The following is a 14,255-nucleotide window of genomic DNA, read 5'->3' as shown; positions in this document are numbered from 1 at the left end:
CAAATTCAGCCAATAATACTTAATTCCACAGGTGACCCTCTATTTTCTGATTAATTACATTAGACAACCTCAGCCTATGACTTATTACATTGCGCCTGACAAGGCCTGACAAAAGTTAGATTACAAAAAGAATGTCAGGGTGGTTAAGAAAAACTCGTCTTGTTATGTGTTCTTTTATATTTTATTAACAATTGGCCTTCTTATTGTGTTTAACCACCGTCAAATATGCCAAAAATATTTACCATTAAAGATGTATGTTTACACATAGGGAATACATGGGTAGGGTCTGCAATGGTTTAGTGAGTATCATATTGTACGCTGATTATGTATTAATTGATACATAATCTAATGGAAAATAACACCGCCTTCTGGAGTTTAGGACTCATTTAACTAGTATATACACTTATGTATAAGAAATAGCCATTTACATGTATGATAAGACTTTATTTCCATACCATCATCATCATGTTCATAACAGTCAAGGTTCGGGATGGTTTTGTTAACAAACAAACAAAAAACTATCAACAAACAAGTTAATAGCACTACTACTTTGCAAACGCTGCAAAATGTGTCCAACCCATACACTTATACTATCAATAATAATGGGACGAACAATAGCTGTCTATTTCAATATTATTTTATCATATAATAAAATCGTATTAAGCTATATAGCTCATGATGATAGGTTCTGTATCAGAACTCGACGAAGCATTTATTTTCTTCGATATCTTTAACACGAGTATGGCAAACATCATTCCTACTGCAACAAACACTATCCCTACAACACTGAGAAATGACCATTTGTTGGCCCAAGAACTACCATGCCCCTCTATAGAAGCGTACGTTGAAGATACTGATGGTTCAGTTGTAGTAGCTGTATGAAGAATGGTGTACACATCTGACTGACATACAAACTCTTCCAGCGGTACCTTTATGATATCACTTCCTTTAAGATAATTAGGCCTCTTACATGTCATAAGCCGGCTACTATAGTGAGGACATTCGTCCCGTAACATCCCGGCTAACCATTCTAACCTACAGTCACAGTTCCATGGATTGTTGGCCACATAAACAAAGAAACGTCTCTGGTCCTGTTTCGCTGATATAATAGACACGTTGAAGACTTCCTCTGAGAGTGTGGCTAGTTGGTTACCAGAAATGTCGACATTTTGTAGATGCAGAAGTTGTTTGAAAGCGGAGGTTGAAATGTGTTCGATGTTGTTGTTTGACAAGTCAACGCCATGTAGGTTGTGTAAACCGTTGAAACTGCTTGTTGTAACGCTGGTAATGTTGTTGTACTTGAGGTTCAACCAAATTACGGCTGTTGGTATGTTGGAGGGGATTTCTCTAAGTCCTTGGCCGGCACAAGAGACGGTCAACTCCCCGTAAGAGTTGGTGCAAGTACACGCTGAAGGGCAGGTTGTACTAGCGGCGTTTGGTGTGGCAGAACTCACCCATATGATCAAGATAATACACAGCACCGAGTCAGCCATCTTCTTGTTGTCGCTCAGTATATCTGTTTTGGAAAGACACAAAGTATTTAGTATCACAGATCACTATCGACACAGACAAAGTATTAGACGAAATATTACCGTCCCCTATGCCACTACACTTTGTAGCAACGTACACACGTACATTAGATATTCTTTAACACATGCCTACAGTCGAAGTATAAACATGCACGACAAGCAAGACAATGGCGTTGTAAATAATACAAACCTTGATTATTCTCGAGGATTATGGTGTAGCGAGGGTCCATTTGAAGAGCCCCTAGATAGCATGTTTAGCAGCGAGACCACCCGAAACCTTTTCTCAGAATGAACGATGAAAGTTTCGTACCACGAACTAGGTTTCGAACCTACCCTACCTCGTTCTACCACATGCCAAGACTGGTGAGGTCACAGTTGAGAAAAGCTGAAAACAAGGGTCAGATAACATCAACACTTTTGTATGAAAGGAGTGGTAGTATTCCTTCCATTGTTCTTTACTGACCTCGACTAGGTAGCAGGTAAAGGTTATGTTGATACGTGTTCCCCTGAATGCCTGTTGCCATTGGACACCGTAACTCAACCCCAACGAACCATCGACAGATTGACTTTCTGGCGCCAAAAAACGAACTGTAAAATATGTGGTTACTGAGCCTGTACAATTTTCTCGTACTGATTAGTGATAAACAGTAAGATTTAAACAAGCTGTGTTTCTGAGTTTCAAAGAAATGAATTTATCTGAGTTGATGACCTGGTTTATTATATGATAACTATGGATAAAACACCTAGCTCTAAAGCTACCCTGGCCTATGGTATGCAGCAAAGACTACACAGCACAATGTAGCCAATCAGACATACAGTACTAAGAATTCGAAGGTCACTTTCTACCAGTACATGTTCTTTATAATAACTAATGAAAATGCATGACAACTATGGCCAACTTTAGAGGTCACGATTATGATTTTTGCAGGAAACCATGCTGCTTGGATATGCTAAGGGATATGATTAAACGTCGTAAGCTATCACAACTAATTACAACGGACATTTTGGTGCCAAAATACGAACTGTAAAATTGGTAATTATTAGAATCCTGGACAACATATCACTACAGATTAATGATAAGCAGTAAGATTGCAAGAAACTGGACTGTACTTTTAAAGAAATAAAGTCTGTGTGAATCAATGCTCTGATATAACACGTAACGTTAACTATTTGAATGAAAAAAAACACAACTAAATTATACATTGTAGCTATGGGGTCCTACCTGTTGCAAGGAAAGATGGTAAGTACGACAGGTTCCTCCTGACGACCAAAATGAGTTATCAGACAACAGGGAAGTCTTTCTCCAACTGTCATGTTGGCTCGATCAAATTTGAAAACACTACATGTACTTTCAATAACAAGACATGCCTTGAATATGCACTCGGCCTGTTACGGGTTGCACGCGCCATTGCACAATAGCTCAGTGACCTCTATCTAACCTTCAAATAAACAGACGAGTTCATTTGGGAGAATGCCGGGGGGAGGGGTATCAGAAAGAAAAGACAACAGAAAAAGGTCAAGGTTAGCCAATCAAGATTGGCGATCAACTACTACAGTTTGAGAAATTGAAGTGCGGACAACAGTGGTCACTGGTCCAGCGGCACAACGTGGATGAAAACTTATAGGAGCATTCCACTCAAGCTCCAGAAGCAGGTATTATCATGCATCAGAAACTTAAAATCAAGATCAAGTTTGTTTTGTCAAATTACCATAGGTAGAAGCAGTGAACATTATAGCGATCGAGTTCAATGTTTCTTGCAAAAGTATCAAAATCCCTGTATCCAAAGACGGGATGGGCTACAAATGTCGTATCCGGAAAATATAATCTATCAGAAAATAATACCCGCTTCTGGAGTGGAATGTTCCTTCAACCTGTCTACCCGAGCAGTCTTTCTTTGTGTGTTGACCTATAGGTCTATTTTGAGCCGCAATTGCCCTGTAGCGATGAAACCAAGCAGAACTGTAAGACGGACACACCTATATGGTCTCTGCACATGTAAACATTGTCGGTGGTTCTTTTGGGAAGTAGCTAAATGAGTGTTTATCATTGATTTTCAACTTCCACGTGATTACATGTAGGTTAAAATAATTGCTGTACGCGATGTTTAGTAAGGGTGATGCTATCGAGCCTTCTTCGGCGAAAGGAGTCAGTGCAGGTCGTGGCAGAGTTACTGACAAAACCTGGGCCACCATTTTAGGTGGTGTTGTTTTGTTCAGCGTTGCCGTGAATGTGTGCCTTTTCTTCACCATTGGAATGATTCTCCAGAAGATATTTCTTCTAGAGATGCAACAGGAGAACTTAAACGGACGCTACGGACAAGACACCATCTTTAAGGCAAGTTATAACTTATGGCCAGACTTTGAATCATTAGATACCGTAAAATTGAGAATATTCGCGCTTTTCGCTTTACCGCGAATCTAAAACTACCGCGAATATTTTTGTTCGATCTCCTATCTGCTTGCTATAGTACCCCGTTATTTCAACCGCGGTGTTTCTCGATCAATTCATTTCTCCCAACCGCGAAATTAAATTCCCGCGAAAATTTCCAAAGTTACAGTATATGGAAGTCTGAAAAATGTCAAAATGTGCTGGCATACATGAATGGATGATATAGAACGTCTAAGTTCCAAGCCGAAATATTTTGACATCCATACTCTTCAATATTAGTGCTTTATACATATGTGATCTTGAAAGTGAAAGTTAAAATGATGATAGAATTAAACAGTGAGACAAGGGGCGTTCTGAAGCCAGTTGTAGGGAAGGTGTATTTTTTTCGATATCTTAATATTTTGCACTTGTTCTCCGTTCTCTTTATTGATAGGAGAACCAACTGAAGAGCCTTATCTCTGAGCTGACGTCATCTTCGGGGGGGTCGACGTAGAGACAAGCGATCCCATTGGTTGACGTCATTCCCGGGTGCTCTACCAAGAGAGAAGCGCTCCCGTTGGCTGACTGGGAAAGACGAAAGTAAGGGCGCCAAGCCATGAATGAGTTTGTTTTCCTCTAGCGGCATCTAGTTGCTAAATATTACACAAAACTTCTACCATTTTTCTTGCTTCAATATTTTATCGTGCGATTCTTGAAATTATATTTGACATCCAGCCAGTCCAATGATGTAGGTGACGGCGATTCAAAACTTATACATAGATGTATTATTTTTACTATATGCCTGTGAAGGTGACATACCCTTAGGATACATTGCAACTTATCAGTGAACGTTTTTCTTTCATGTTAAATATAATAAGCTATCTTCCAAAACAAGGACTGGACTGCACTAATTTTTGAACGTCAGAAAGTAGTTGAAGACTTTTTCATAATGTTGCATACCATCACAGATGAACTTTTATACTAAGCTCTTGTTTTCCTTTGTAAGTTCGAATAGTGAACCCCAGCACCGGTGCTACAGACACGGATGAAGGAGTGGTGGAAGTTCAGAAGTTCGGGTTCTGGGGACGGATCTGTGATAAGGACTTGGGGATGGGGGAGGCGAGCGTCGTCTGTAGGCAGCTGGGATACCCGGGAGCACTGGACTTTTACAGGTAACGTTAATAATGGTCGAGTGAGTGAGTGAGTGAGTGAGTGTGAGTTTAAGTGTGTGAGTGTGTGAGAGTGACTAAGAGTAAGTGAGCGTCTGTGAGTGAGTGAGTGAGTGAGTGAGTGAGTGAGTGAGTGAGTGGGTGTGAGTGAGTGAGTGAGTGAGTAAGAGTGAGTGAGTGAGTGAGTGAGTGAGTGAGTGAGTGAGTGAGTGAGTGAGAAAGCGAATGAGAGAGTGAAATAGTGAGTGAGTGTGTGTGTGAGTGTGTGTGTGTAAGTGAGTGAGTGTGTATGAGTGAGTGTGAGTGGGTAAGTGAGTTTGAGTGAGAGTGAGTGAATAAGTAAGTGTTTGAGGGTGAGTGAATGAGTCAGTGAGAGTGAATGAGTAAGTGAGAGTGAGTGAGAGTGAGTGAGTGAGAGTGAGTAAGCGAATGAATGATTGAGTGATTGAAAGTGAGTAAGCGAATGAGTGAGTGAGTTAGTGAGTGAGTGAGTGAGTGAGTGAGCAAGCGAGTTAGTGAGTGTGAGTGAGTGAGTGAGTTAGTGAGTGAGTGAGTGAGTGAGTGAGTGAGTGAGTGAGTGAGTGAGTAGAGAAAGTAGGAGGGAAGGAGCGGGGAAGGAAAGACGTATGGAGGCTAGAGGGAAAAGGAGGAAAAGAAGGGAGAAAGAAAGAAAGGGATTAAAGAATTGTCATAGTCTAAGAAAATAATAGATGGTCATAAATGATTATATGCTCATTTGACAATTGCTCTTGCCTCCAGTACTGTTGTACCAGTAGTATTGTTATCGGAATGCAACTTGTTTGATTATGGTAGGGAAATGTTGCTTTTTGTACTATTGAGACATTCATAGTGGTTTACGTGTAGTTACATGTATGAGATGTGGAAAAAAGTTATGACTAGGTCTTCATACTCTATGGAATGTACACAGTGAGTGGAAAATCCACACCCTTAATCCTTGAATTTGCTTGCCACCCTCTGTTACTCTAGAAAGGCGGAGAAGAAATTTGGCATTGGCCCTCGAACAGCTAACAGGTGGCTGAGCGATGTTCAGTGCGCCGGAAACGAAGCGACCCTAGCGGAGTGTACGCTAAACACAGGGATTGGGGTGTGTGCTTCCAGACGCCGGTGGTCTGCAGGGGTCAAATGTCAAGGTGAAGTTTATTACCTTCGCCGAGAAGGTTATGTTCTCGTCAGCGTCTGTGTGTGTATCTGTGTGCTTGTGTGTCCGTCTGTAAACAGTATAGCTCAGCCATGCCCAAATGGATTGTCTTCATACTTGGGGTGTGGGTAGGTCTTGAGAACTCAAAATGATTAGATTCTCCGACCCCCCCCCCCAGTGGCTTGTTATTGTACTGCAGTGGAACCTCCGGGTTTAATATCTAGTGTTCTAGTTTAACTTTGTAAACTTCTTGTTATATGTGATCACTTGCCAGGCATACTTATTAACCATTCTGAAAAGCTTTTAATTAACACAAAAACGCACTGTACATAGCATCATTGTGATAGGTTGTTTTAGTGTAGTATAGCAAGCCACGTACATGCAAAGTACGAAGCAGAAACACTGTCACAAAAATCGTATATATGTTTTTAAAAAGGGACATGTTTTTTTATAAGGGGGCAAATTAAATCCACATATGTTTTGAAAATGGCACATGTTTTTAAAAAGGGGGCAAATTCAATCCACATATGTTTTGAAAATGGGACGTGTTTTTAAAAATTAAATCCACATATGTTTTGAAAATAGGACATGGTTTTTCTTATGGGTCATATCTTTTAAAACAATATGCATCTTAAAAATAACCAAAATGAGAATATGAGACGAAAAAAAAACATACACCATTTTCATTTTGTACCGTGTATAAGTTTATTCCCCAATCCAGGAAACCCACCGGTTTGCAAAGTGGTGCTTTCAAAATGGTCTATCGTTTCCGATTTACCCCCCATTTTGATAGTGGTGCTTTCCAGTTACGCCGATTTCAAACTGGTCGATTTCAAACTGGTCGATTTCAAACTCCAAACGGAAATGACTTAAGGTTCCGGGTCGGAGTTCAATTGTGACCGGGGGTGGGTTGGGTCATGACCCGGTAATCTGCCGGAAGTGCGTGGTCGTCACCCTGATTTCTGCCCGAGATTGCTTGGTGATGGTTTTAGCTGTGTATGAATATTTTGAATCTTCTGAAAAGCCCGTGAGTTGTAGTATTTTTGGGCACGGTGCAGTTGGTTCGCTATCGAAGCCTTTTTTGTATTAGTCCGCGGGAACGGTGATGCGGTTTTCTCGCCTGATGACCCAAATAGCATCGTTTTTAATGCATTTTCACCGAATTTGCGTCATCGGAGATTGCGAAAAAGTTATCACATTAGGCGGACTTTCCGTCGTTTCGGTGCTGCATATTGGCAGAAAAGCCTCTTTAAGAGTTGGCGTCGGTGACGTCACGCAGTGACGTCATGGTTCTCGAGGAAAACAGCAGGGGGTCGCGTTTTAAGTTCGTAGCTTTTAACTGAAACGAAGAATATGTCAAATTTTGGTATAGACTGGTAGACCACGGGTCGCACATTCCGAATCAAACGCGTCCGACATCAAATTCTTCACTACTTCGCCGTGAAGGCCCCTTAAGCAGCACAATGCTCCCTAAATGTGTAAAAGAATGCATTCTGGCACAGTCCAAAGCGCAACCTGGAGCATATCATCAGAGCTAGAAGCGGGCAGTTTAAATAAGTGCGTCCGAGATGTGTAGCGCGCCTAGTAGGCTGTCACTTCACACCATCAAAAGAAGAAAAGATCGCGACGTTAAGGAGCGATGAACCAAAAGTCAGAAAACCAAGTTTCGCCTTAAGAAGGCTTAAAGCACTTAGATTTTAGCTTAATTCACCTATTTAAGTCATCATAAAGGCGGGGCATCGCGAAAATCATACCGAAGGTCAAGTTGAGACATGGGCTTCCATCAAATGACGTAGTCAGTGAATTCCTTTTAAAAACGGTTTGGCGGCCAGAAATGATTAAAGATGGCCGTATTTGAGGTTTGGGGGGGGGGGGCACATGGGGGAGGGGGGCGCCAAGCACCTGTCCATGGATATATCGAATTTAAAAGAGAAAAAAGGGCAAACTTCGGGGTTTTTTCAAACAAACTTACAGATTTTGATAAAAGCTTTCGAATGCGTCGAAATAACGTCATCTATGACGTCCTCGACGTAGCCGCTGCCGTCCTTTTAAGGTCTCGGACCGGAGTTTTTTTGCGATTTCGTATGTAGGCCGACACCCTCAGGGCGACGGGCTACAATTCCGCCGAGAAAAGTAGGACGGAAAATGTAATCACATGGTCGAAAAGCGGTTTTCTGCTGTTTTCCAATGTATCTATCGGTATTGTCCGTTGTCCCTTTATTTTGGGTAGAAACCATAGTAAAATGTAAATTTGGCATCCGAGAATTATCATTTTTTTACACTTTTTTGATCGAACCTGCTCGGAAAAAACGAGTTTTCCTGGGGTCACGGCATATATGCTGAGAAAGCTTAGTAAATGGTGTCTCTGAAAAATGAAAAAAATAAAAAAGTCATGTGATAACTTTTTCGCAATCTCCGATGACGCAAATTCGGTGAAAATGCATTAAAAACGATGCTATTTGGGTCATCAGGCGAGAAAACCGCATCACCGTTCCCGCGGACTAATACAAAAAAGGCTTCGATAGCGAACCAACTGCACCGTGCCCAAAAATACTACAACTCACGGGCTTTTCAGAAGATTCAAAATATTCATACACAGCTAAAACCATCACCAAGCAATCTCGGGCAGAAATCAGGGTGACGACCACGCACTTCCGGCAGATTACCGGGTCATGACCCAACCCACCCCCGGTCACAATTGAACTCCGACCCGGAACCTTAAGTCATTTCCGTTTGGAGTTTGAAATCGACCAGTTTGAAATCGACCAGTTTGAAATCGGCGTAACTGGAAAGCACCACTATCAAAATGGGGGGTAAATCGGAAACGATAGACCATTTTGAAAGCACCACTTTGCAAACCGGTGGGTTTCCTGGATTGGGGAATAAACTTATACACGGTACAAAATGAAAATGGTGTATGTTTTTTTTTCGTCTCATATTCTCATTTTGGTTATTTTTAAGATGCATATTGTTTTAAAAGATATGACCCATAAGAAAAACCATGTCCTATTTTCAAAACATATGTGGATTTAATTTTCAAAAACATGTCCCATTTTCAAAACATATGTGGATTTAATTTGCCCCCTTTTTAAAAACATGTGCCATTTTCAAAACATATGTGGATTTAATTTGCCCCCTTATAAAAAAACATGTCCCTTTTTAAAAACATATATACGATTTTTGTGACAGTGTTTCTGCTTCGTACAAAGCTGGTGTGTTACGCCGAATGGCGCTTATACCAGGCAAGCCTCTTGATTAACGCTTGTCCTGCTGGGTTTCCAGAGCAAAAATATACTCCACTGCTGAAGTGCCCACAGACATCTTTGAAACAAAGGGTACTAGTTTGATATTGCTCATTACTACTTACTTCGCTTTACAAAAACCTAGAGGGTGCAACGTACGCATTCTAGAAATACCCTCAACCCGACATTTGTCAGGGCTAGCAGACAGAACAAGCATGTGCAAACCGCCAATTGTCAGGCTCAGCAGGACTAGGGTATGGCAAACCCTTTGGTACAGCATCTTGCATTCACTCTATATGATGTAAAAGCTATAATTGGACGTCGTGTCTTTTTGTGTTTTCTGTACACGTGTTTTCGTGTGTTCTCTTTAGACCACGATGACTGTGTCTCAGCACCGTGTAAAAATGGAGGAACCTGCATTGACGGAGTAAAAAACTACACCTGTCAGTGCGCCCCTGGCTGGGGAGGTGGGAACTGCAGCGATGGTATTGTCACAGTACCTTTATGGACACTAAATAAAGATACATAGTCAACCTATACAAGTGACCACCTCTACATAAGGACCACCTGGCCATTGTGACAAATTTTTTTATGGTCTATGATTTTTCCCATTGACTAAGGCATTAAAGGAGTCCTAAACTCCCGAGGGGGGAGGTATTTTCCAATAGATAATAATTTTAGGAAGTAAAAATGAACACTTATTACAGTATACGATAAAGTACCCACTAGTCCCGTGCGCATCAAAACACATTCAGTATTCTACCGAATTCCCCAGGTGATCCTCAAATTTTCTAATTAATTGAATTAAACAACCTCAGCCTATGTCTAAATACAATGTACCTGACAAGGCCTGATAAAAGTTAGATTACACAAAGAATGTCAGGGGGGTTAAGAAAAATGTGTCTTGTTATGTGTTTCTTTATATCTTATTAACAGATGGCCTTCTTATTGCGCTTAACCCCCCTCATTCATGCCAAAAATATTCACGATGAAGGAAGTGAGTGTACGTATAGGGAATATAGGGTCTGCACGGGTTTAGTGAGTTACATATTATTTTACAAAACACATCTTGTGTAATTAACCACAAGCGGAATTCTGTAAAAAGTCGGCTGGTTATGTATTCATTGCTACATAATCTAGTACAAAATATCAGATATAGATTTTAGGACTCCTTTAAGAATCCTGTCTATAGTGACCACCTGTCCACATAGACCAAATTGTATCAGTCACCTGAGTGGTCTTCTTGGGCAGATTTAACTGTATCAACATAAGACACAAATTCAAAGTTCAACTTAGCTAAATTTCATTTTCACAGATTTCCCCTATAACAATGACATATATGTTGCGAGGGGCCACTATGAATGATTTGATTAATTTGCAGACTTAATGAGACTTTAAGATTTTGAAAAATCTTGACCGTGTTTTTTTTTTTCAGGAATTGGTCACAAGGCAGCAACTGGTTTATATCCCAGAATGTCACTTGAGGCCATACACATTCGAGCTCGGACAGGTATGTTATTGTTTTAACTTCTCATTGACAAAAAAGATTATCTTATCACCTAAGAAAAAAGCAAAGCAAAAAAAACATTACTGTATACTATACAACTACATATAGCAATATAGAAACTATACAATCTTCAGTGCATATCAGAATGTGGTGTGAGCGATTATATCAAAAGGTATCAACTGTATAATTACGTATTGTTGATTTTGCTCTCACAGATGCGATGACGCCACACAGTGAAATAACAGTCAGCAGTAAGTATTCATAATTTAATTTTTACATCCACATGTCACAAATGCATTTTTTGATACGAACCTGAATATGTGACATAATTTTTCACATTGACACAAACATTAAGAATCCTGTCTAAAGTGACCCCCTGTCCCCATGTTCTCAATGATATGGAATGAAATTAAAGAAGTGTGAATGTTTTTATCTACTTTTAGATGAGAAGTTTACTCACTGGGAAGAGATGGAGGTGCCAAACTCACATTTTGCACTTGAGAATGGAGAACTGAGGGTCACAGAGGAGGGACATTATCTTATCTATGGCCAGGTGATAATTTTGCATAAACCTGTTAATGATATATATTGTAACGCGGACTATAGTAGTATATCAGTACTGTACTGTACTGTTTAATTATGCATAAAGCTATACTCAGTAGCTAAAACACTCACAGTACCAAGTGTTGGTTGCTCAGGATACGGATAGAAGAAAAGCTTTAGTCAATAAAGCCATGTGTTTGAAACTCTCGCGAGCTTACGTTCCGCAGTGCTCGTGATTCGTCATTATTGACACCTAAAGAAGGCGACAGTGGTCGTCGAAAATTTGATCCGTGAATACCTTAGCGTTGGGAGAAATTTTAGCATTGTATTATGATTACTACCAACACAGATGAGCTTCTATTATAAGAAAAAAGCTTATTGCAATTTTCTTGCAATTGTTTTGTTTTGTTTCAGATACTTTCACTCCTTTCACAAAAAAAGGATTGTTCAGCGTATAGTTGCATTCTGTCGAAGGAAAATTGTTCAATGTTGTATCGAGTTAACGTTGTTGTCACTCGAAGTACAATGTTTTCAATATGTTTGTGTGAGGATTTGGACTCAAGTCGTGACAATGTTAGCCTGATTAAACCACGCTTATAAGTGTAAAATGTAGAAATGTTCGCGGGGATTTAATTTCGCCGTACAGAGAAAATGAAGTGTTCGCGGTGGTTTTGAGTTCGCGTTTGAAACAATAGTAGCGCTTCAGTCACACAATGGAACGGCCTTTCAAATGGTTTTGAGTTCGCGGCAAAGGGTTCACCGCAAAAACCGCGAACATAAAACCACCGTGAACATTTCTGCATCTACAGTATAAAAGGACCCATTCAACATGACAATATTATCTATCAATGCAGAATAACGTTTACAATGACATTAAGATAACAAAGAGATTTTCCTGTACAGGTTGGGGTTGCAAATGACCAGCATGACGCAACCTTCAAGTACTCCATCCTGGTTCACGAGACGCCGTTCCTGAAATGCGAGTCGTCTGCTGGAGGTAGCCCCCCACAATACACGTGTTACACGGCTGGCGTGCACTACTTACGCCGCGATGACGTCATCTCAGTGATGATGGAGTGTGACAGGTGTGTGGTGACCACAGCGGAGGACTCGACATTCTTTGGTGTCATCAAACTGTCTGCTAATCTACACCTGCTTTAAAACACCTGCACAGTGAAGTTATCAGGATTTGAGGTTATTCAAGCTGTCTGCTGATCTAAACTTGACTCAGAATCACATTTGCATCTTTTTATGTCATTGTATCGATACACAGTGAGGTACTGTAATACTTGTTTCTTTCACTGTAACTTTATGTTCACTGTATTCACGGTCACCTCTGTACTGTGAACTTATTGTCACCATGAAAAAGGCCTTCTGTAAATCACTTGCCGCTACTGTGAAGTTAAAGTTCAGTGAAAATGTCCATTTTCCTTATACTGGGAAATTTTGCTACCATAAAGATAAAGTAGATAAGCTACGGGAGAGAGTGAGTGAGTGAGTGAGTGAGTGAGTGAGTGAGTGAGTGAGTGAGTGAGTGAGTGAGTGAGTGAGTGAGTAAAGATAAAGTGAATTACAGCATCAGGATTTGAGAAATATTTGTAGTTTGTTGTTCATTGCCAAGCAACGGAGATACACAAGCAACAGAAAGACATGAGTCATAAGCTTTACACTGCCAACAGTTTTCCTCCTGTGTTTGTAGTAATATTTCATGTGATTTACAAACAATGGACATATACCCTTATATTAGAAACATATTTGTATTCTAATTCTACTACTGTAACACATTTAGTGAATTTATTAGGATTTGTAAAATATCATCAGCTTCTTGTTCTATGTAAAACAATGGTGATGTACAAACAATGGAAAGACATGGGGCATAAGCTTAACACTGCCAACAATGTACAATTTTTGTCTTTGGTTATATAAAAGAGGAGACATTCTCTGGTGTCGTCAAACAGATTGATAATCTAGAGTTTGAGTACAAATTTGTATGATATATCGTGTTTTTTGTGGTTTCTTGTGTTTTTGTGATTTACAATCGAAAAATAATCATTATGCAAACAATGGACATTCTGGCGTCCTATTAGCTTTTCACTGCCAATGAGGTAACATCTATTTTCAGTTCTAAGTGTACTAATAGTCTTGGTTTCCGTTTTTATATAAACACAATTATCATAACCATACATGGTTGCTGGTATGCTTTTGTACCAAATTTGAATGTAATTATTGTCTTGTGAATTAGAATACTAGTAACTATACAAAGCGGGAAACAATTAAATGGCAATCCTGGACTACATGTACATGTATCTTAATTTTATTAGCACAACATATTTTGTTGAAACATTAATTACACCTGAAACTAAATCTACTACCGGTATATCTGTATGCTCTTTATAGTAGATAAAAATGTCTTAAAGAATAAATAAACTATATAAAGAAATAAACAAATTGCACATTTTTTACTGTAGCAAGTATTCTCTTGAATGTACAGACGAAGCCACTCAATTGCACCTCGGAAAAACGCACCTTCCATTTAATTGCACCGAATCCCAATATCCAAAACCGTTATCCCATTCACTGCATTGCTAGTGACTCCGCATATCTGTACCACGCATGGTCACCAATGCCGGATAACTGCCCCAATTTAAAAAAAAAAATCCTCGACAAGTTAACTGAAAACGTGCGCTAAAATCGGTAAACGCGGTACAAATGAGCCGATATCTGTCGGTTTAAAGGCG

The 14,255-nt window shown here is 40.0% G+C and overlaps 1 protein-coding gene and 1 long non-coding RNA gene across 2 annotated transcripts; one reads left to right on the top strand and one right to left on the bottom strand.

Annotated features, from left to right (window-relative positions):
- Window positions 1-423: 423 nt before the first annotated feature.
- On the bottom strand, window positions 424-2,061 carry LOC136420889 (uncharacterized). The gene is made up of 2 exons (XR_010753344.1): window positions 1,720-2,061; window positions 424-1,516 (listed from the first exon to the last, which is right to left on the bottom strand). It is a non-coding gene; the product is annotated as an uncharacterized lncRNA (long non-coding RNA).
- Window positions 2,062-3,650: 1,589 nt separating this feature from the next.
- On the top strand, window positions 3,651-13,468 carry LOC136420843 (uncharacterized). Its single transcript, XM_066407958.1, has 9 exons — window positions 3,651-3,864; window positions 4,352-4,497; window positions 4,904-5,069; window positions 6,054-6,217; window positions 9,839-9,952; window positions 10,903-10,977; window positions 11,190-11,225; window positions 11,418-11,527; window positions 12,421-13,468. The coding sequence occupies exons 3-9, from the start codon at window positions 5,008-5,010 to the stop codon at window positions 12,676-12,678; spliced, it is 819 nt and encodes a 272-aa protein (XP_066264055.1). The 5' UTR covers window positions 3,651-3,864; window positions 4,352-4,497; window positions 4,904-5,007; the 3' UTR covers window positions 12,679-13,468.
- Window positions 13,469-14,255: the final 787 nt, after the last annotated feature.

Source organism: Branchiostoma lanceolatum, chromosome 15 (assembly GCF_035083965.1).
Source record: "Branchiostoma lanceolatum isolate klBraLanc5 chromosome 15, klBraLanc5.hap2, whole genome shotgun sequence".
NCBI classification, from domain to species: Eukaryota; Metazoa; Chordata; class Leptocardii; order Amphioxiformes; family Branchiostomatidae; genus Branchiostoma; species Branchiostoma lanceolatum.
This window is presented reverse-complemented; position numbering and strand designations above follow the sequence as displayed.